We start from the raw sequence: 22,742 nt of genomic DNA, 5'->3' as shown, positions 1-22,742 counted from the left end.
GGAACAGAGCTATTAAATTATATATACTTAATCTGGAAAGGTAGACAGTGTATGTAAAAATATACAAAGATGATACAAAATGGGATCAAAGCAATACGGCATATACAATTGCATAAAATAAGAGATAATGAAAGAAAATTACTAAAAGTGATGTCGCGGAAATGTTTTAGAGCTTAGCACAGGGAATGGCTCTGAGTGGGAAAATAGAACACTCTCACAGTGAACTTATGTCTTCCAGAATGAACAAAGACTAAGACCCAAACTTTCATTTTTATTACCTCAATGCTATGCCCCCCCCTTGATAAGCTCACGTGCGGGCTGGTTGTGGCATGTGCTAGGTTTTTGGAGAATTCCTTGAGATCCGCAACTTGCAGGATATCTTCGTCCTCAGAAGACGGATAAAACTTTATCGCGATTTTACGGTGTATAGTGGTGAAACATTTTTGGATAGCACCATCAGACCTGTTATTAAAGTGGAGGGATAGAATAGCCTTACAGTGATGAGACTGAATGTGTTATGTTAATCCGTTCATTATGACGCCAAAAAAATAATCTCCCCTAAATATCGGATTGATGCAAACCCCAATATTGATCACTGACCATTGGCTCTAAAACTTCTAAGAAGACTATTTGATTAGCTCAAGCTCTTTGGTTTGGAAGCGTGCATCCTTGCCTCTGCTTAAACCAATCTCAGACTTGATGACTTCTCAAAGCAACTCTCCCTGCTATACAGTGGATAGCGAAAGTATTCACCCCTTTGGCTTTTTACCTATTTTGTTACATTACAACTTTTGTTTAAATATTTTTGTAAAACGATTTTGTTGTATTGCATCAGCACTAAATGGTCTAAGTTGGTGAAGTAAAAAAAATATAGGCATAAATTAAGTTTATGGGATCAATTACCGTATATACTCGAGAATAAGCCGACCGAGTATAAGCCGAACCCCCTAATTTTGCCACAAAAAACTGGGAAAACTTCATGACTCGAGTATAAGCCTTGGGTGGAAAATGCAGCAGCTACCAGTAAATTTCAAAGATAAAAATAGGTACTAATAAAAGTAAAATTAATTGAGACATCAGTAGGTTGTGTTTTTGAATATCCATATTGAATCAGGAGCCCCATATAATGCTCCATACAGTTCATGATGGGCCCCATAAGATGCTCCATACAAAATACGCCCAATGTAATGCTCTATACAGTTTATGATGGGCCCCATAAGATGCTCCATACAGTTCACGATGGGCCCTATAAGATGCTCCATATTAAAATATGCCCCATATAATGCTGCACAAAGGTTAATAATGGCCCCATAAGATGCTCCATAGACACATTTGCCCCATACAATGCTGCATAAAGGTTAATAAGGGCCCCATAAGATGCTCCATAGACACATTTGCCCCGTATAATGCTCCACAAATGCTGATTATGGCCCCATAAGATGCTCCATAGAGATCTTTGCCCCATATAATGCTGCACATGGCCCCATAGAGATATTTGCCCCATATAATGCTGCACATGGCGCCAGAGAGATTTTTGCCCCATATAATGCTGAACATGGCCCCATAAGATGCTCCATAGAGATATTTGCCCCATATAATGCTGCACATGGCCCCATATAATGCTGCACATGGCCCCATAAGATGCTCCATACAGATATTTGCCCCATATAATGCTGCACATGGCCCCATACAGATATTAGCCCCATATAATGCTGCACATGGCCCCATAAGATTCTCCATAGAGATATTTGCCTCCATATACCACTGCACATGGCCCCATAAGATGCTACATACAGACATTTGCCTCATATGCTGTTGCTGCGATTAAAAAAAAAAAAAAAATCACATACTCACCTCTCAGGCCCCCGGCACTTGCTATATTCACCTGTCCGCGTTCCACCGACGGCCGCCACTGTGTCTTCCCCGTCCTCTGCACTGACATTCAGGCAGAGGGCGGCGCGCACACTAATCGCGTCACCGCGCCCACTGACCTGAGCGTCAATGCAGAGGACGGGGAAGACGTATCGGTGGTCGTTGGTGGAACGGGGAGCAGGTGAATATCGCTCATTGCGTTATACTCACCTGCTCCTGGCGCGGTGCAGTCCCTGGTCCTCTGGCGCCGGCAGCTTCTTACTGTATTGAGCGGTCACATGGTACCGCTCATTACAGTAATGAATATGCGGATCCACCCCTATGGGAGTCCATATTCATTACTGTAATGAGCGGTACCATGTGACCACTCACTACAGAAAGGTGAGTATTATTAGACAGCTGCTGCCGACCCCTGGGTATGACTCGAGTATAAGCCGAGAGGGGCAATTTCAGCCTAAAAAAATGGGCTGAAATTCTCGACTTATACTCGAGTATATACGGTAACTAAAAATTGTCATGTGCAAAGGTATTCAGCCCTTTTGCTATGAAGCCCCTAAAAATTTCTGGTGCAGGTAATTACCTTCATAGGGCATATGCTTAGTGAAAGGAAGACAACCTGTGTTCAATCTAAGTGTCACATGGTCTGTCGGTATATACACAACTTTTCTGAAAGGCCACAGAGGCTGCAACACCATTTAGCAAAAGGCACCACTAGCCAATCAACACAATGGAGACCAAGGAGATCTCCAAACAAGTCAGGGACAAAGTAGTTGAGCGCTATAAGTCAGAGTTGGGTTATTTAAAAAAAAAAAAAAAATTCCACGGAGCACCATCAGATCCATTATCATCAAATGGAAAGACCATGGTACCACAACAAACCTGCCAAGAGAGGGCCACCCACCAAAAACTCTTAGCCCAAGCAAGGAGGCCACTAATCAGAGAGGCAGCACAGGGACCAAAGGTAACCCTGAAGGAGCTGCAGAGTTTTTGGCCAAAAAGGTAAATGCTATGTCTAGCATCAAACCAACACCACTCTTCACCCGAAAAACACCACCCCCACAGTGAAATGTGGTGGTGGTAGAATCATGCTGTGGTGCTGTATTTTACAGAAGCAGGGACAGGGAACATGGTCCGAGTCAGGTGGAAGATGGATGGTGTGAAATACAGTGATATTGTTGAGCAAAACATGTTTTCATTCTGTCAGTTATTTGAGATTGAGATGGAGATTCACCTTTCAAAAATGACCCAAAGCATCCTGCTAATGTAGTACTCCAGTGCTTTATGGGGAAGCGTGTAAATGTTTTGGTGTGGCCTAGGCAAGAGCCCAGACCTTAATCCAATTTAGAATATGTGGTCAGACTTGAAGATTGCTGTTCAAAAGAGGAAACCTTCTAACTAGAAGGAGCTGGCGCAGTTTTGCCGTGAGGAATGGGCAAGATGTGGAAAGCTCATGGAGACTTATCCAAAGCAATTTGCAGCTTTAATTGCCACAAGAGAAGGCAATTAAAAGCGCTCACTTTAGGGTGGTGAATAGTTATGTACACTGAAGTTTGCAGTTATTTTGTCCTATTTGTTTGCTTCACAATAAAAGGAAGACATAATGTTTACAGTTGTAGACATGTTTTTTACTTGAACTTATGCAAACCTTCAAAAGAAACTGTGAAATTCCAGGTTATGAGCTAGCAAAACTCAATGCCAAGGGAGGTGAATGTCACTGCAATTACCGGGTCATTACAGGAGGCCTCTGCTTCATTGGAGATTAAAGTGTTAGCTCTCTTTCTCTTCCCTTTATTTTTCTCTTCCCAACTATAATTAATCCCATTTGTTCAATGTGGAGTTCTTCTTCAATGGAAGTTGGAAGTGTTGGTTCATTCTCTCTTCCCATATGTTCAATGTAAGGGGGTCATGTCCCGTCCCTGGAGATATCTGTATGCATTTTCATGCACAGCAAGTCATTTTGACGTTGCAGTGCATATGTTAAGTCTTTGTAACATTTTTAAAGCGCTTTTCAGGTGCAATCCGCCAGTAAAAGATGTTGTGTACACATACCCTAACAGTTTTGTGCTGCATATTTGCTGCCGTCTGTCTATAGTGCTTGCTAATACTTCTGTTACCTAATGTTAGTAGCTTTAGAAATGCATGGTGATTTTCTTTTTTAAATTTCTGCAGCCTTTTTTTCCCACTTGGTAAATACATGGTTCCTAATTTTAATATTGTCTTTCTCTCATTCTAGGAGAACCACACAATTGCTGGAGTTCTAGATCTGGGATCCATGGAGATATTTCCCATATTCTGGGCGATGCAGAAAGGACTTATTGACCAAGATACTGGCTTCATGCTTTTGGAAGCCCAAATTGTCCTGAATGGCCTGATTTTTCCTGAAACAAATGAGAAAGTGACTTTAGAAGACGCTCTTGAGAGGAATATTATAGATCAAAGGATATTCCAGTGTCTTAAATATTTAAACATAGCCAAGGCATTGCTAGACAAGCACAAAAATGTAAAGCATAAAATCCAAGGCCTCATTACTGCAGTTAAAGAAAATGAAATCTCTGAAAGTGTTGGCCTGAAAATTTTGAATATCTATCAGTCTTCTGGCATGCTTCAATCGCCCGCTGATGCAGACAAGTCTGTCCATGACTTGTTACTTAATAGCAACTTAATGGGAAAGATTGAGACATCTTGTAAAAATTTTATTGATCCAAACACTGCAAAACTAGTGACTTTAGCAGAACTCCTGGATAGCTGCATCATTCACGAGTCCACTAGACTGAGGCTTATTCCAGTCAAACAGCTAGCCGGTGGAATGGGGTGCCTCAAATCGGGCAAAAAAGTTAGTGTCTTTAAGGCAGTACAGGAAGGACTTATTGATCGTCAGACAGCTGTAAGGCTTTTAGAGGCCCAGTTGTTTGCAGGTGGAATAGTAGATCCAAAAACTGGTCATAGACTTGGTGTTGATGAAGCCGTGAAATACCATTTATTGGATAAGGATATGGCTTGTGCTCTCCTAACACGACAGCTTATTGATGGTGGCATTTTTAATTTTGCAACTGAGCAAAGGATATCTTTGGAGGAAGCTGTTCAATGCCATCTTATAGCACCAAAACTTGCTCTTGTTTTATTGGAGTCCCTGGGCTCACTGCAAGGTTTTCTGTGGCCAGAGTCTGGTGAAGTTCTTCCAGTGTCAGATGTCATTCAGGAAGGCAACGTGTCTACTGAGTTGGCAATGAAAACTCTTGGCAATAGACAAAAAATTCAAGGCCTATATGTGTTAGAGAACAAAGAAGTTATGTCTTGGAACAGAGCCATTAAGTGTGGTATCTTAGGGGAAAGCATTGTAATAACATTGAAGTCTACCGTAATTCCGGATATAGTCTCCAGTCTGTCAGCAGAAACCAACCAGCCGTCTGGAGTCCAGCCATTCTCTGTTTCTGGAACTAGCACTTCTCAGCCTGTTGACAATAGCTTCTGGAAAATGTTAAGAAATTCACAATCTGAAGACGAAGGAAAACTGGTGTCTTCTGTTAGACACTTGAGCTACATAAATATTCATAATGGCCAGAGACTGTTGCTTATTAAAAATAGTGAAAATGAAGAAAAAGATGCATGCTTAAGGGCGAGTCCTGATCTTAAACATTTTGCCAAAGAGAATTGTCATGATTTAGAAGAAACCAGAGATCCTGAGCTTATGGCAGCTCTTGCAGACCTAAATACAGATACAGAGAAGGAGCCGGATCAATGCCCGTTGCCAAGAGAGAGCAGTTTGTCCTCGTGTGTGGGTCAGCCTAAAGAACGGGAGACAGTACAAAATGCCTCCAAACACATTGCTGCTGAACAGCCCTTGGCCTACACACAAGTAATACTTGACAGAGAGCTGACCAAAAATGACATCAGTCATACCGTTCTCCATAGTAGCGGAATAAGTGATTCTGTGACAGAATCGTTGACCCCCATTAAAAGGGGTCCCACTGATAGCCAACCATGCTTTGTATCTCAGCCTGAAAGTTTGCTCAATGAAACAGAATTTCAAAGACATATAAAAAAATCTGTATTAGAAATATCTTCTCTTAGGAAAAATGAAGATGTTAAAGGTGAAATTGCATGTCAAGGTGTAGCACACATTCAGTTAAATTCTAAGCAAAATATTGTAGATATCTCTAAAAATGACAACCGGAAATCAGCACAGATTGATGCATCAACAAGTATTGTTAGAGATCTAGTTTCTGTTGAAAGTGTTTTCTTTGACATGGAAGAAGAGGATACTCTAGGTATGCTTTCGGAACAGATAATACATGGTGGTATTATAGACACAAATTCCAATCAGAAGCTGCTGCTAAATGAGGCAGTTGCAATGGGTGCAATCTCAAGCCACACTGCTCTACGACTCATGGAGAGACTAGGATTGTTCTCTGGATTTTTCGATTCCTTAACATGTGAAGCTTTAACAGTCCCAGATGTGATAGATGAGGGGCTACTTGATGAGAGCCTCCTGCAAAAAGTCTTCAACTCGGACAAGTCAGTCGCTGGGGTTGTAGACATGCAAAACAATCAGATGTATTCTGTTCAGGAAGCAATGAAAGCAGAACTCATTGCTGAAGAAGTAGCTAAAAGTATTTTAGATGTTCAGGTCATCACTGGGGGTGTACATGACGTGAAGCGAGGCAAGAGGATATCTGTCACATTGGCTTCTAGTTTGAACTTAGTAAATCCTTCTGATAAGGAAGAACTAATAAAGTTAGAAAAAGCTTCTAAGGGGAAATTCTCAGACAAAAGCATCAAACAGAAACTCCTAAGTTTACAGTTGGAGTCAAGTGGGATCACAGATCCAAAATCTAAGAAACCTTTACCATTAGTTGAGGCTCTCAGTAAAGGTTATATTAACAGAAATGATGCTGTCCTACTTTTATCAAAGCAGATTCAAGATGGCGGAATAATCCATCATTTATCAGGAATACGTTTTTCTGTCATCGAGTCTCTTAAACATGGATTGATTGATCAAGATTTGTTTGAGGAACTTTCTGAGTTTGAGTGTCTTTATCAATTAGAGCTTTCCCGGTCTTCAGAAGAGGATCTAAGAAGGTTGTCTAGAAATACTGATAGCATTATCTCAACTCAGAAAGATTTTAAGCAAGTGAATGGTGGTATTCCATATACTGACGTGTTAAAAAAATGTAAAATTGATGTTCAGACTGGACACAGATATGTAGAACTTGATTTACTGGCAAAGCATGCATGTGAGTTGCCAAAAGTGTCCATACATTCTAAGTTAGGCTCCCACCACTCAATATCTACTGCAAATCAGAAGGAAGAAGATAAGCACATGCATAAATGCAATCATCAAGGTCTCGCAGAAGATCATGATGACACTAAGCAGCGAATTCATGCCCTTCCCTTATTTTCAAATGAAGAACAAGTTGAGAATTCTTCATCCATCTTTAGGGGTGAAGTTACAGTTATGAATCTTAGTGAAGTGCCATCCAAAAATAATTCCAGGAAGTTAGACATTACAGAAGATGATATAGTGGTAGATGTTAATGCCAGTGTAATAAAGATGCCGTTATTATTTGATAAAAATGCCTCAAGCATTGTGGACTCGCCTAAACAGAGAGTAGAGTTAAACGTATCATCAGTCCTATGTAAAGGTGCCACCACATCATCTATTAATGACAAACTAGACTGTGAATTTACCCAAACAGCTGGATTAGAGACCTCAAATGTTAAAACGTCATCTATAGTGGATACTATAAATGTAAATAAATTGTCATATACAGGGCATCTGGAGGGGTCGGTAAGTCCAGAAACTGCAGCAAGAAAGGACAAGTCTTTATGTGCACCTGGTTTTACATCTGAAAACCAGATAATTGATCCCAAACCTCAAGAAAGTAACACATTAATACATTCCATGTTTCTTCAAAGTGTTAAAGACCAAGCAACATGCAGTTATGATGCAAAGGTACAGACATCCTTACCAGATCTTGATGTTCCACAGCTCATCGAGAAACACCATACTGGTGGTGTTAATGCTCTAGATAAGCTACATGTAGATGAATCCTCAACTAAACTGGAAAGTCATACAGTGAATCAAGGTCTGTCAGGAGACCAAAAATGTGTGGAACATACAAACGACAGAAAAGATCCTCTGGATACAATTTTTATTTCACAAGATGAAAACCTTTCCATTGGGAAAGGTGTCTTACAACCGTTGCACAGTGATTCTGCTGAACATACTTCCAACCTAATAGACAGTAGTGTTTCTAAGAAACCAAAGAGCAAAGATATAGCAATTGCTGGTCTAGAGGGAGAAAAGACCTCAAAGGATGTATCCAACCTCCAAGAGTATGTTTTAGATGCGGTGAAGAAAACCAGACTGAATGGAGAAGAATCTGGTGTTAGCCAAGACAAGACTATCTCCATTAAACTTGAAGAGTGTGATTTATTGGTCAGTGAAAAAGACCATACATCCAGAATCCCGACCAAAGAACCACCCAAGGTAAACTGACTTTTATAGTGTATGTTTGACAAAAATAGAATAACAAAATAACTTGGCAATTAGAGTTGAGCACTGGGGTTATGTTGCAAACCTCCTCCTATCTATTGGCTCCTCCTATGTTGACTAGGTCCGATGGGACGTATGAGTCCACAACTATGACATCACACCCTATCTACTAATTAGAAGCCCCGGGGGTCCCAGCAGAGAGGAAGAGGTTCACAAGTCCTTGGTTGGGGGGGGGGGGGGGGGGCGCACTGGAATTGGGGTCTTGCAAATCTTTATGCTCAACTCCATTATCAATAGTATTTTTACCTCCATTTTAAAGAAAATTTCAACTAAAAATATTTAAAAATGGCCCTACTTTGTTAAACCAGTTAAGATGATAGCCAGCATATATGATTAAAAAAAGAGCTGCAGAAGGTACTTAAATAAGATTTTAAAGAGGGAGTTTCACCAAATCAGAAGTGGTCGGATTTTTTTTTTCCCATTGTTTTCTTTTAAATTTGCCACACGGTTCCAGAGATTTGGGACTTTTTATTCAATGTTAATTTGTATGGTCTTTAGCAAGGGAGCATTGTTCAGTGTAATATTCCTGAGCAGCCTACAGAATGGCCCCAGAGAATCCTGTGAGACATGCCCCCTTGGTTAAGACAATAAAAATTAGGACTTCATAAAAAGGCTCATAAGTCTTAGAACCGTGTGACGGATTTAAATAAAAATAAAATAAAAAAACTGGGCACTTTACCTGGTGACGTCTTTTATCTGTACAGCAGTAAAAAAAATTATGGAACAGGCTATTTCTCAATGTTCACAATTACGGTACATTTTTTAATTGTGGATCTGCTAAATTTTTTTGTAATGAATGCTTTATTGGAAAACTTTGTGACAATGTGAAATTCAATCTGAAGTTGTCTAAAAATGTTGTATTCTTGACAATTTTTTTATTTTTTTTCATACGTATTCTTGATTAGAAGTCTCAGGATGCCCGTAATAAGCAGACCTGTCTCCAGCATGAAGAGAACCTTATGTGCTTCCTCTCAATGCTTCGAGATATAGAAGTCAGACTGGGATCCCTGCAGCCTGTTTTACCAGGCCTACAAGATGTCCAGGAGAAACTGAGACAAGCAGAGGTAAATGACTTTGTTTGAACGTCAGTATCATTTTTGGTAGTGACCCAGTTTAGAGAATTAAGGTATATTCTCAGAATTGTTGCTCAGTTGAGCGCTTCCTTCCCTGGCAGTGGGGAGTAGAAGTGCTGGTGGTGCATATGAATATGCTCGTTTACAGTGCTTCTATTCAGGGTGAGTGACACTAATTAATGCACCGTATTATGGACATACGATGTCCTTTGTTAGCACACACGGATTTGTTTGTCTTTATTGTTACATTATTTCACTGTGAGGACTTTATGGGCAAATTATGAAAACAAATAGAGCATTATACATTTCTCATTACTAAAATTGCAACACCAAGAAGGAAAGAACTATGGAAATCACAAGATCCATAGACGTGTTTTGTTTTTGTTTTTTCTAATCAAGAAAACGTTATTTATTAAAACATCGGTGGTAACAGACAATATAACGGTTACTATATATATATATATATATATATATATATATATATATATATATATATATATATATATATATATATACACATACAAGGACAAGAAGTGGTGAATGGAAGAAAAACAGCAAAAGAGACCAGCATACAGAGATGGTGGAAATAATGCTGGTAAGGAATACAAGAAAATCCAGGCGTCCTAACTACAACAGCATGCCGGTATATGCTCCATGGTCATTGTAGGTAAACAAAGGCAGCACTAAAAGAGAAATTAATATATGAATGTATAGCCACACCATAAGTGCAGCCAATCAAAATTGGATTGTTCCGTAAGGAAAAGTGCCGATGTGTATAAAAAAGAGGCCAAGAGCAAAGAATAAAACGCCAACAAAAACCCAGGTACCTAAGAAATACATGCATGTGCCGCTAATGAAACTGCACGGTTACCTTGGGACATGTTGGTGATGGGAACCGACGTGCTGCGAGCAGGAAAGGGCCTCGATGCGCGTTTGCCGTCGTGGCTTCGTCCTGTTTTTGGCTTAGAGGTATGCCCTCTGTTGGCCGAGAGGGCGCCTTTGTTTAGGTGTTTTTAATATAACGGTTAAGTCTGAAGGATGTGTCTAAATATCCAGACTAGGAACATCTTCAACAAATTTTGCAAATACATTATTCCAGTGAATATTTTACATTCCCCATAACCGCCAACTCCAAACCAACCCACTTCCTTTATTACTTTGGTATGACAACATAATTAGGTAATTCAATCAGGCTCTGAGTGTTCAACTAATTACACAGAGTTTCAGAAAATATTTTAAAGAAATTGTTCAACCTAGCATCAGTATTGTATACACTCGTAGTGTAAGCCGAGACACCTAATTTTGCCAAATAAAAAAAAAAGAAAATGGGAAAACATATTGACTCGAGTATAAGCTTGGTATGCATTGTCCCCTCATCCCCATCCTTGTCTGCATGGCTCCTTATTCCCATCCTTGTCTGCATGGCTCCTTATCCCCATCCTTGTCTGCATGGCTCCTTATCCCCATCCTTGTCTGCATGGCTCCTTATCCCCATCCTTGTCTGCATGGCTCCTTGTCCCCATCCTTGTCTGCATGGCTCCTTGTCCCCATCCTTGTCTGCATGGCTCCTTGTCCCCATCCTTGTCTGCATGGCTCCTTGTCCCCATCCTTGTCTGCATGGCTCCTTGTCCCCATCCTTGTCTGCATGGCTCCTTATTTCCATCCTTGTCTGCATGGTTCCTTATCCCCATCCTTGTCTGCATGGCTCCTTATCCTCATCCGTCTCTGCATGGCTCCTTATCCCCATCCTTGTCTGCATGGCTCCTTATTCCCATCCATGTCTGCATGGCTCCTTATTCCCATCCATGTCTGCATGGCTCCTTATTCCCATCCATGTCTGCATGGCTGCTTATTCCCATCCATGTCTGCATGGCTCCTTATTCCTATCCTTGTCTGCATGGCTCCTTATTCCCATCCTTGTCTGCATGGCTCCTTATCCCCATCCTTGTCTGCATGGCTCCTTATCCCCATCCTTGTCTGCATGGCTCCGTATCCCCATCCTTGTCTGCATGGCTCCGTATCCCCATCCTTGTCTGCATGGCTCCGTATCCCCATCCTTGTCTGCATGGCTCCGTATCCCCATCCTTGTCTGCATGGCTCCTTATCCCCATCCTTGTCTGCATGGCTCCTTATCCCCATCCTTGTCTGCATGGCTTCGTATCCCCATCCTTGTCTGCATGGCTCCGTATCCCCATCCTTGTATGCATGGATCCTTATTCCCATCATTATATACATGGCTCCTTATTCACATCCTTGGCTGTATGGCAGCTTATCGCCCTTATATGCATGGTTCCTCATCCCTATCCTTATATGCGTGACTCCCATGAGAAAAGCATAACAAAATTAAAAAACATCCTACTTGCCTTCCCTGCGCCCCCTCGCAGCATTTTTTTCCGGTGCCAGCAGCTCCTGCGGCCGTGAGATCATGTCTCTGCTCATTAAGGGAATGAATATTCACCTTTCTCCATGCCTATAGGAGTGGAGAGAGAGGAATATTCATTATCTTAATGAGCGGGCACCTGTGATAGCCCGGCAGCTGCTGGAAGCCAGCTGCTGCGGATATAACTGTGCGCTATAGAAGAAATGAATATTCATTGCCAGTGCAGTGAGTACTCATTTCTCTTTAGCAGCGGGCACAGGCTTTAGCTGCAGCAGCCGGCTCCTTCCTCCTGTGACCCGCTGCTCCCCCGACGTCTTCTGTGACAATGACTTGTATATAAGCAGAGGGGGGCGTTTTCTGCGCAAGGAAATGTGCTGAAAATCTTGGCTTATACACGAGTATATACGGTAAGTTAAAAATTGCAAAATTGCATCCAATGTCATCACCTCAAACACTACTGCCAAGCATTTAATCCAGTCTCCCCACTGTTTGCCAAACTTGCTAACAACTCTATTAATGCATACTTTTGTGGCATCCTGCTAAGTCACACACACGCGCGCACTCACGCACACACAATATTAGTGTATGGGCTATTGTGAAGTCTGGTGGATAGCAACCCTGCTCCCCTGGGGTTGAGTGATGCCAAAGATAAAGGAGGCCAGTCAGTGCTTTTGCTGTGCTCACTATTGGGACTACAGCGAAATCTGTATATCCTCATAGGACCTCATATATACCGTATAGCCTCATGGTGTCCTGCGCGGTTCAAAAAGTGCCCCACTGCCAGGCAACGTCAGTTAGGGATCTGAGACGAGCGATGTCTTGGTACAAACCTTAGTTGCCGGCGGTGGGAAGAAAGCTGAGGTGGCGTGGATGCCAAGGTCCAGTTTGAGAGAGGTTTTAGTGCACATATAGAGCTCTATGCAGTAGGAGTGATGAGAGCTGCTGCACATTGCCAGAAAAGAGCTGGGATTATCGCACCATGAGGGGCTGTTGGCTCGGTGTACTGAATAACTGTGGAGAGCTGTCATCATCATCATCAACTTCCAGTAAAAGCAAGTTGTTTTTTTTCTGTTGCACCTGAGGTCTGGACATTGCTTATTGAGATGGGCTGCATCCCTTCCAACACTTTCCCCTTTTTATTCTGCTGAGGACGGCAGGGGAGACCACCATGACTGTTGGCCGCCATTATGCCCCAGCTAGGTGGAAGCTGACCCAGACACTTTTTTTTCTCCATTATGATAGTTCTGGGACTACACAATACAATCTCGTCAATCAAGGGAGGGCTACTTGCTAGCCAGTGTTTAGCAATGTATTCCTTGCATGGTACAGTATTTTACCTATAGTTAACTGTGCTGGAGAAGAATCTCCATTGTCCCCCACTAGACACAGGACACAAGATTTAGGATTAATGGAAATTGGAATATTAAAGACCTCACAAATTAGTCTACCAACATTATCCCATATTCCCTTGATGGCTTACAAGACTAAAATATTTGAGATCTGCTCCTTCTCCACAACAAGGACAACGATCATCAGCCCTGAGACCCATCTGATATAATGCTTTTAGGGTTCTATAAACTCTATGGATCAAAAATAATTGTGACTCCCTCTAGGCTGTTTAAATCGATATTTGCTGTGTTGATTCCAAAATGTCCTCCCATTCCTCCATGGATCATAGACATGTTAATGATATGCAAATTGTGAAAAAACTGAAGCAAAATTAAGAGAAAAAAAATCTTTATTTGCTCTCCAGTATGAGTACCACACATAGAAATTCACACACTTACAAGCCTTGGCATGCTATCGTTGAGATTATTAATGGTTATCTGAGGAATATTCCTCCACGCTGGATGCACTTGGTTGCACAAATCATCAAGATTTGTTGCTGGCAGCTCCCTTTGCATTTGCCCATAAGTGACATCCCAGATGTGCTTGGTGGGAAACTAGTCCGCAGATGCTGTAAGCCATGGTAGCTTGCTTAGGTCACAGTATGCATTGTGTTGAAAATTGACACTTTGGAGAAATGGCTATACTACAGGTTCCGTGATTGCTCCATTCTGTGAAATTGGTCGTCCAAACCTAAGAAGTCAAACACTGTCTACACAAACCAACGGAAGGCATTTAAACAGAAATGGGCTACAAGCCAGATGTCCTGCTACCGGGATTCCATTGACCTCACGCCGCCGCTCTCAAAGGCTATCATGGTGCAAAACAAGAGGGCACTGGAAGGCAATCTTCCGCGATGAGTCCAGCTTTTGTTTCGGAATGATAGCTAACGATTGGTCTGTCAATGTCATGCAGAGGCCTTCATCAGGGAATAACACTACTAACGTTATGGTCTAGGATGGCTTAATATATGGTAGCCAGATCCCTTTATTTGTCATTCCGAGTACACAAAAAACTTTGCTTTACATTGATTTGGTCCTGGAGTCGGCAGTACGGCAATTTCTAATAACTATTCACAGTGCTTTTTTCAACACAACTTCAGGCCACATACAGCTAGTGCTACTGTGAGCAAGCTTTTTGGTCTAAACGAGCTACCATGGCCTGCAGCGTCTACAGAAGCTTTTGGAACATCATTGGTTGGCAATTGCATAGGGAGCTGCCAGCAGCAGATCTTGATGATTTGGATCCCCAAGTCCTTAAACAACTGCTAGTTGCGGATTATCTCAGAGAGGTAGCAAAAGGATCAGCAGCCTGAAATCGGACATGTGGGATCCTTAACAATCATCCCTGTGGGGCACCCTTACATATTACAGCATTGGCATAACACATTATTATTTGTGGGTTCAGCTGATGATGATTTAAATTATATGGGGGGGGCTTTAGACACACACCTCCTAAAAATGAAGGTTGAGAGTGTGCAGAATTTATACATTACACTTCTGTCTATGTCTACATGCTTATATCTCTAATCTTTACAAATTTCCAAAGCTGAAGAGACCAAATACATCCACATTAAAGCTGACACATGGCCTGATAATGTGCACAGGATGATTACATGTACAACTGCACATCTTCTTATCCCTCTAGTACAATTTAAAAAAACATACAAAAACGCATGCCCCCTCAAAGTGACATTATTATAGAAGCACTTGAGGTAGTCCGGGCAAAGTAATATTTTGTCCAGGGGGCTGGATATGTAAATAATAATACAATTACTTATTCTCACTTACTAACATTCACCTTGTTCTCAGCACAGGTCACTCCGCCGTCTGCGCATAGATAGGAAGCAGTGATGTCATCATTGCACTAGCTGCCAGACCGCTGCGGCCTGTGATTGACTGCACCGGTCAGTTAACTTGAGCATCGCATTATCGGATATTTTCTGATTACGTCAGCTCCCCTCTACAGCCAATTACAGGCCTAACAAACTGGCAATCCAATCCCTAGATGTGTTGCAGCTGTAGAACAGCCTCGAGGCATGCAGCTGGAGGGACTCAATCATTTTATGTGAGCACGCCGAAGACACTTGGTTAGCACACGAGCATGTGAAGATAACGCCTTATCACAGCACGTTCGCTCATCACTAATGATCGTACCAAACCCTCTTTTCACCACCGACATCCGGTACCGAAACACAAAACTCTTAATTCTGCTCCCTTACTTTAAAGATGTGCTATATACCAAATATTGAAGGTAGAGTTTGTATTTTATTGATGCACGTATTTAAAGTCATGATGAACTATTGGTAGTTCAAGGAGCGCATTGGAGATGAGCAGTGCCGATGACGTTACGAGCCCACATAATTGCCTTCGTGGCAGGTATGTGGGGTCTTAACATCGGCACCACTCCTCCATTGCCAAGTGAGCTGTGCCAGATAAACCTTTCAAACTGCCATACTGTCACAGTTGGTGAAACCCTGTTTGTCTTGGTTATTAATATATTTGCTAATGGTTTATTAAATGCAATAAATTATACTTGTGCACATATAAATATTATAATATCTCTTTTGTGAAGGTGCTCAATCAAGAACTGAAGAATTTGGTGTCTCCTGTGGCCAAGGAGCTTGACTTTGTGAAGTTGATTGTTTCTGATCAGCCGCCTCATGTGCCAGCTCAGCTCCTGCGGGCTTTAGAGAAAGATGCAAAGAACTTGGAAAAGTCGCTTAATTCTATCAGGAATATTTCCGAGTCTCGTGTTACACAGCTCCACTCTGTGTTTGAGCTTGAAAAGGTCAGTGTTTAGTATGGACCTGGGCCTCTGATACCACTGCTAAGTTTTAGGCTTTGTTAAAGAACTAGCCAATCTTTAAGGCTTTATATATGTTTTCTAACCAGTATATGTAATGTATATATCATGTTCTCTATAGGGGAAGGTGTGTGCTGAGCATCAGGAGCTGGAAGGTAAACTGCAGACTCTTTTGCAGAGGGTAAAGGAGATCTCACACACTCTTAACTGCCAAAAGACGAGAGATTTTGGATCAGAACCTACTGGAGGCGAAGAGCTGATCATAGAGGTAATTCTTTATATTTGCAGTGTGTTTCTAACAAATGTGTTCTGAAGCGATTTTCTAGCTCTTCTCCCATTGATGGGTATTCCTGTCTGTTCCCCTGCTGTGCAGGAAGCTGCATTTATCTGTAATAATGTGAATGCTGCTGTTCCTTGCACAGCAGATGTGAGGAGAAAGTGTGATGTGGCCATTAATTAGAATATTGGGGATCGCAGAGGTCAGACTCCCACCATTAAAGGGTGTTTCTTTTACTACTACTACTATCATCAGTGTAAGAAGGATCCCATGATGGTCCTTTTTGTTCTGTTAGAGCCACCATGGGGCCGATTTTTACACTAAATAAGTGGTGGACAACCCCTTTCAAAGTGATGGCAGGACATGGCCATATGTCCTCATTTTATGCCATTTTATCTTGTATTTATACCGTGTGTCACTATTGTACTATTGCTTTATCACTCCTTTCTCCCCCATTAATACTTTCAGGTCATACTTACCATTTTTGTAAGATAATAAATGCTCCTCCTATTACCCACCTCTTTTCTTTTATAATAGAATTTGAAGCAACCGGTGGCAGACGTTCGGGTTGATCTAGAGGACATTGCTTATGACGTCCAGCTATTTATTTCTGAGCAAGCCCAAGATTTGTCACCACAACAAAGTCGTACATTGCTTCATCTTCTGAATGAGCTGCAGAAATCTTTTCGGGAGGCTTCGGAAAGATTATTAGCTCAGAGTGAAGTTCTGCAGTTCTGTGAACGACAGGTGAAATCCAGCACGAGACCTAAGCTTAAACCGCATGCTTGCTTACCTGTCATATACCGCTTACCAGCTGAACAGAGGCCTGGATAGGATGATCCTAGGAAGGAAACCCATGCTTTAGCGCCTAACATTTCGTCTAGAGGTTATAGAGTGTGGAGGGTCTGAAGAGCTGAGCTTTCCATGTGCATAGCCGTCATCTGTGTCCAACAGCAGCACCCAGAGATGAGCTCCAATAGCTGCTGTCAATCATTTAAACGCCACCATCAATCTCTAACAGTAGTGTTGATATGGAACACATGCCGTTGCTTGTGCGTACAGGCTCCTTTCACCTGAGTTTCATTGAAGACCAAGAATTTCACTATATACTGCAATACTATGGTCTTGCAGTATGTGGTATAAGGAATTGGATGATCGCAGGCTCAGTTCCCTTAAGTGGACTAAAAAATAAGTTTTTAAACCACAAAAAAAAGGAAAAATATAAAAATGCGAATAATCCCCCCCCCCCTCCTTACCTTCATTAAAATAAAGAAATAAAAAATATGAAAAAAACTAACTTCTTTAGTATCACCGGATTCATGGGTCTGGTGTCTATCAAAATCTAAAAATAGTTTTGAATTTTCGTTCACCACGTCTCCCTAAAAAATGGAGTATTAACCGATCAGTAGTGTGTATGTGTGCGTGTGTGTGTGTGTGTGTGTGTGTGTGTGTGTGTGTGTATATATATATATATATATATATATATATATATATTCTTCAAATTAGAGTCAATAAAGTCATCAGCTCGCCATTCAAGAAAGCAAGCCGTTACACAGTTTAATTGACAGAAAAAATAAAAATGTCACCGGTCTTAAAAAATGGTTTCACACACCCGAATTTTTCTTCTTTTTATTCAAACGTTGGAATTTTTTTCCCCTCGAATAATAAAAAAATATCTATGCAAGTTTTGCTATTTCTATAATCTTACTGAACTGGAAATTGAGGATTCAGAATTATTTTTGCCAGAAAATAAATGTTGTTAAAAACAAAACTCAAAAAACAATGGTGGAATTGCATTTTATTTTCACAATTTCACTGCACATGAAATTATTTTTCCATTTTTACCATTGCATTGAATGTTAAAAGGAATGGTGTCATTTAAAACTACAAGAAAATAAACCCTCATACAGCTATGTTGATGAAAAAGTAAAACCGTTATGGATCTTGGACTGAAAGAAGGAAGAATCAAAAGTGCAAAACGTTAAAAATTAGTCCAGTCCTTAAGGCGCTAGCATTCAGTCCATAAACGTGATTTTCTTCATCTATTCTCCGCGGGATTACATTTCTAGATTATAATTTTCCATAAGATTGTACTTTTTTCAGCATATCCTCCTCTTTGCTTTCTAGCCTATAGGTCTACTTTTTTCATGCTATAGAATAACAATCGTCAGTGTCCGGTTCCTGTTTTATCAATGTTCACTTGCTGTATTAACCTGGTCCATAAGCTGCCTGAGATGTGTTTGTGTTTAACCTCTTGTTTGCTTTGCTTTTCCAGGTTTCTCCCCTCTAACAGTGAAGGATTTCCCGCTCAGCTTGATACTGTTGTTAACACCGATATATCCTCTGTATGGTTACTTGTTTGGCTAGGGCCCTTTTGGCGGTTATGAAAGGGACACATCGTGCTCATGTAGTAGGCAGGGACGTGTGGGACAGGGAAGAAGGCTACGGACCATACAGATTCTAGGCTGCGGTCATTGACTGAAGTGCTGGTATCTGTGAGCTCTGTGCCTCAGGTATGTTGGTACACTCACAATCTTTCTTTCTGTGTAGACTCTTCAGGAGCAGCAGGTGGTGTGTGCCCAGGATCTAGAAGCATTGAGCTCATGGGCTGAACAGATAGAAGAAGCTGTGAATGATCACAAGACTAATGCCAGCTCTCAGGACCTCTCCAGTCTTCAGGATCAGTACCAGAGCATGCAGGTGACACACTACTCTTACTACTGCTAACGTTTCACTTGATTTTTATAGCACATTAAAGGGAATCTGTGACCAGATTTTTGCCAATAATCTGGGAGTAACCAAATGTAGAGACTGAGTCCCTGATTCCAGTGATGTCACTTATTGAGCTGTTTGCTTTAATTTCTAGAAAATCACAGCGGGAGATTATCACTAGAAGAGCAGTAAACCTGCTGCCAGGTAGTTCTCCATATTTGTAAACTCTAAGTAACCCCGCCACTGATCGTCAGCTTACTGTGCATAGGCAGAAAGCTGCCAATAAGTGTTGTGGGTGTGGTTATTCAAAGCTCAGCATTTAGCGAAGTAGTAGATCTGTAGCAGATTATAAAGTAATTTGATCAAAACTGCAGCAAACCACTGGAATCAGGCTCTCTGACCCTACATCTTCAGATGGGTAGCACAATCCTGCTGACAGCTTCCCGTTAAAAATGCTTAACGTTTTGTGTTCCTTTTTCCAAAAAGAATCTCCATAAGGATGTCCAAGCTGGAGCTTGCACATTTTTAAGTGCTATCAAAGCAGCAGAGAACTTCCTTGAACAGAACAGAAGCAAAATGAATCCTGAAGAACTAGAGGCCTTCCAAAGAAAGTTGCAGAAGGCGAAGGAACAGTATCAGTCTGTGGTTGAAAAAACAGGGGAGACAGAAAAACAGCTGGAGTCTGCCGTGAGCACGGCTGTCTTAGAGGAAACCAAAAAGGTATCACATGGAGTCATTTATTGGTGATGACTGTGTCTAGGCTCCTGAGACAAGTGTATAAGCTGGTGATATGTATGGCCGGGCTCTGCTTATATAGCTGGTGATATGTATGGCCAGACTCTGCTTATATAGCTGGTGATATGTATGGCCAGGCTCTGCTTATATAGCTGGTGATATGTATGGCCGGGCTCTGCTTATATAGCTGGTGATATGTATGGCCGGGCTCTGCTTATATAGCTGGTGATATGTATGGCCAGGCTCTGCTTATATAGCTGGTGATATGGATGGCCAGACTCTGCTTATATAGCTGGTGATATGTATGGCCAGGCTCTGCTTATATAGCTGGTGATATGTATGGCCAGACTCTGCTTATATAGCTGGTGATATGTATGGCCAGGCTCTGCTTATATAGCTGGTGATATGTATGGCCGGGCTCTGCTTATATAGCTGGTGATATGTATGGCCGGGCTCTGCTTATATAGCTGGTGATATGTATGGCCAGGCTCTGCTTATATAGCTGGTGATATGGATGGCCAGACTCTGCTTATATAGCTGGTGATATGTATGGCCAGGCTCTGCTTATATAGCTGGTGATATGTATGGCCGGGCTCTGCTTATATAGCTGGTGATATGTATGGCCGGGCTCTGCTTATATAGCTGGTGATATGTATGGCCGGGCTCTGCTTATATCAGTGTCCAAGACTCTGCAAATACAAAAATGGCGGACTCAATGGTGCAGCCTGCTGTGCTTTGTTGCCCTGTAAAATGTGGGACATCATGACCGGAACCAGACCGACCCTATTATAGTCAGTTGGGTCCTGCTGATGTATTCCGAGTATGTTATTTTTGTATTCCTGATCCTTTATAGGAGTAAAGGATGCAAATGTGAGCAGAGCCATAAATGGATGTTGGCTCACGGCCATGGTCTACACATGCATTACGGCCACCGTTTTACGTTGAAGTGTTATCTTTTTTTTTTTTTTTTTGTAATTATTTATTTAGTTTTCAAAAACAATAGTACAAATCATTGCAAATCTTATAGTATGGGAAGTTGTAGCCTTCCATTGAGAGCATAACTGTTACAAAGAAGGCGTAAAGTCTCTGCTGGCAAGAAATTGCAAAGTGTAAATCAAAACCAGTTATATAACATCAACATGTAACGGGTTCAGGCAAAAAATTTGACATTATTCCAGTACTGTAGTTCCTCTAGGAACCGACCGGGATTTTTTAAAGAAGTGACATTAGGACCATTTAAAATAGGATGTCGGCTAACAAATGGTGACATAGTAATAAATGCAAAGAAAAAAATTAGGTAGAATTAATAGGGGCTACTGATCAGGGCAGCAGGCCCGACCACCGTGGCGTGTGCAAAGGGATAGGGGTAGGTGGGTCCTTGTTAAAGTCCCAAGAGGGAGCTATGCTAGGAGTTTTCGGAGGTCAGCGTGGGGAGACAAGCCGAAGTGATATCGTTTTACTAGGTGTTTGATATATCTGTGATTGTTACTTTTGCATTCTCTCTGTATCTCTTACCTTTAGTCGAAAACTGCTGAAGAGCTGAAGGAAAATCTGGGAAAGATTGAGTCTCTCCTGTGTCAGGTGCTTCCTTCTATCCCAAATAAAAGCAAGCAGCAGAGAGTCAGTGTTACTGATGGCAAAGATCCCGGGAAAAAAGTGCTGTCTGCCATATCTCCTCCTCCAGAAGACGCTGCTGATATCATTAATGACTTGTATGAAAGAAAAAAGGTGAGTGTCTGAACAGATATTATTATTATTTATTTATATAGCACCATTGATTCCATGGTGCTGTACATGAGAAGGGGTTACATACAAATTCCAGATATCACTTACAGTAAGCAAACTAACAATGACAGACTGATACAGAGGGGCGATGACCCTGCCCTTGCGGGCTTACATTCTACAGGATGGTGGGGAAGGAAGCAGTAGGTATGAATTGCTATAAAGAGCAACTTATCCTCTCTAACATCTAACAAGTTATCCTCTCTTATCCTCTCTAACATTTTGTTATATTTCATTGCTTTTATAATTATAAGCAGATTGGTGGGGTTCCAGGTCCCGAGACCCTCACCGATCACACGGAAAACCCCAGCACCACTCGTAATAGGTGTTCCACTCAGGAGACATGAGCACATAGCTTCTGGATGGGCACATACAGAGACCGCGGCACAGATTCAATAAAAAGCATAGGTTATGAAGTCTATGCTTTCTGCTGAATCCATACTCCAGGTAGGAGTAGTGCTCTCCTGTCTCCATGTAGGTTGAGTGATCAATGGAGGTCTCAGAACCTGCACCCCACTAATCCACTTGTAATTATAAGGGCATTTAAATCTGAAAAAACTTTAGTTACTATTTAATTATGTTTTCCTGTCATGTTAGTGCAATTACACTGATTACAATGATACCTTGGTTGATAAATTCCATTTTGTGGTTGTTGTTCAGTCTCTATTTGTAGTGTTCAGTTATTGAGATTCTCGTGCTCCGGGGTGGCCTGTGGACGGGTCTTTATTTAGTGCTCTGGCCTCATCTTAATACTTTTGGACTTAAATGACAGTCTTTAAAAAAAAAAAAAAAATGTAACTCCAACAAGATGGTGCCTGCGCAGTAGAATCTGTTGCTTGCCGATAGATGCTACTGCGCATGCATCGCTGGTGCCAGTTTGTTGGAGACAATTTCAATTTTTTTTTTGCTTTAACAAAATGGCGCCAGTTGCGATGCATGCGCAGTATCATCCATCTGTAAGCGATGCTCTTAGTATAAACTTCGCAAGCACAGAATTTACAATAGGGGGCAGGTCACTGAACGTTCAGAGCGTCGCTTGCCGATAGATGCTACTGCGCATGCGCTGGTGCCAGCAAAAAGAATAAGGCACATGCGCAGTAGCATCTATCAGCAAGGGCTGAATGCTACTGTGCAGGCGCCAATGCCATTTTGCTGGAGTTATTT

At 41.6% G+C, this 22,742-nt stretch overlaps 1 protein-coding gene across 17 annotated transcripts in view; it reads left to right on the top strand.

Moving 5' to 3' along the window:
- MACF1 (microtubule actin crosslinking factor 1) overlaps window positions 1-22,742 on the top strand; it is a 377,759-nt gene that overhangs the window by 199,748 nt on the left and 155,269 nt on the right. For 12 of the 17 annotated variants that reach the window (XM_077295969.1, XM_077295955.1, XM_077295963.1 and 9 more), the window contains 8 exons: window positions 4,106-8,362; window positions 9,334-9,492; window positions 15,842-16,057; window positions 16,194-16,340; window positions 16,887-17,096; window positions 18,900-19,049; window positions 19,548-19,781; window positions 21,318-21,524. In XM_077295969.1, coding sequence (XP_077152084.1) covers window positions 4,106-8,362; window positions 9,334-9,492; window positions 15,842-16,057; window positions 16,194-16,340; window positions 16,887-17,096; window positions 18,900-19,049; window positions 19,548-19,781; window positions 21,318-21,524 — 5,580 coding nt within the window. The remainder of the gene's footprint in view (window positions 1-4,105; window positions 8,363-9,333; window positions 9,493-15,841; window positions 16,058-16,193; window positions 16,341-16,886; window positions 17,097-18,899; window positions 19,050-19,547; window positions 19,782-21,317; window positions 21,525-22,742) is intronic. The other 5 variants (XM_077295962.1, XM_077295966.1, XM_077295965.1 and 2 more) reach the window with 1 other exon arrangement.

This window comes from Ranitomeya variabilis, chromosome 3, assembly GCF_051348905.1.
Source record: "Ranitomeya variabilis isolate aRanVar5 chromosome 3, aRanVar5.hap1, whole genome shotgun sequence".
In the NCBI taxonomy this organism is placed as follows: Eukaryota; Metazoa; Chordata; class Amphibia; order Anura; family Dendrobatidae; genus Ranitomeya; species Ranitomeya variabilis.
The sequence above is the reverse complement of the archived record's forward strand: the minus strand, read 5'-3'. Positions and strand labels throughout refer to the sequence as shown.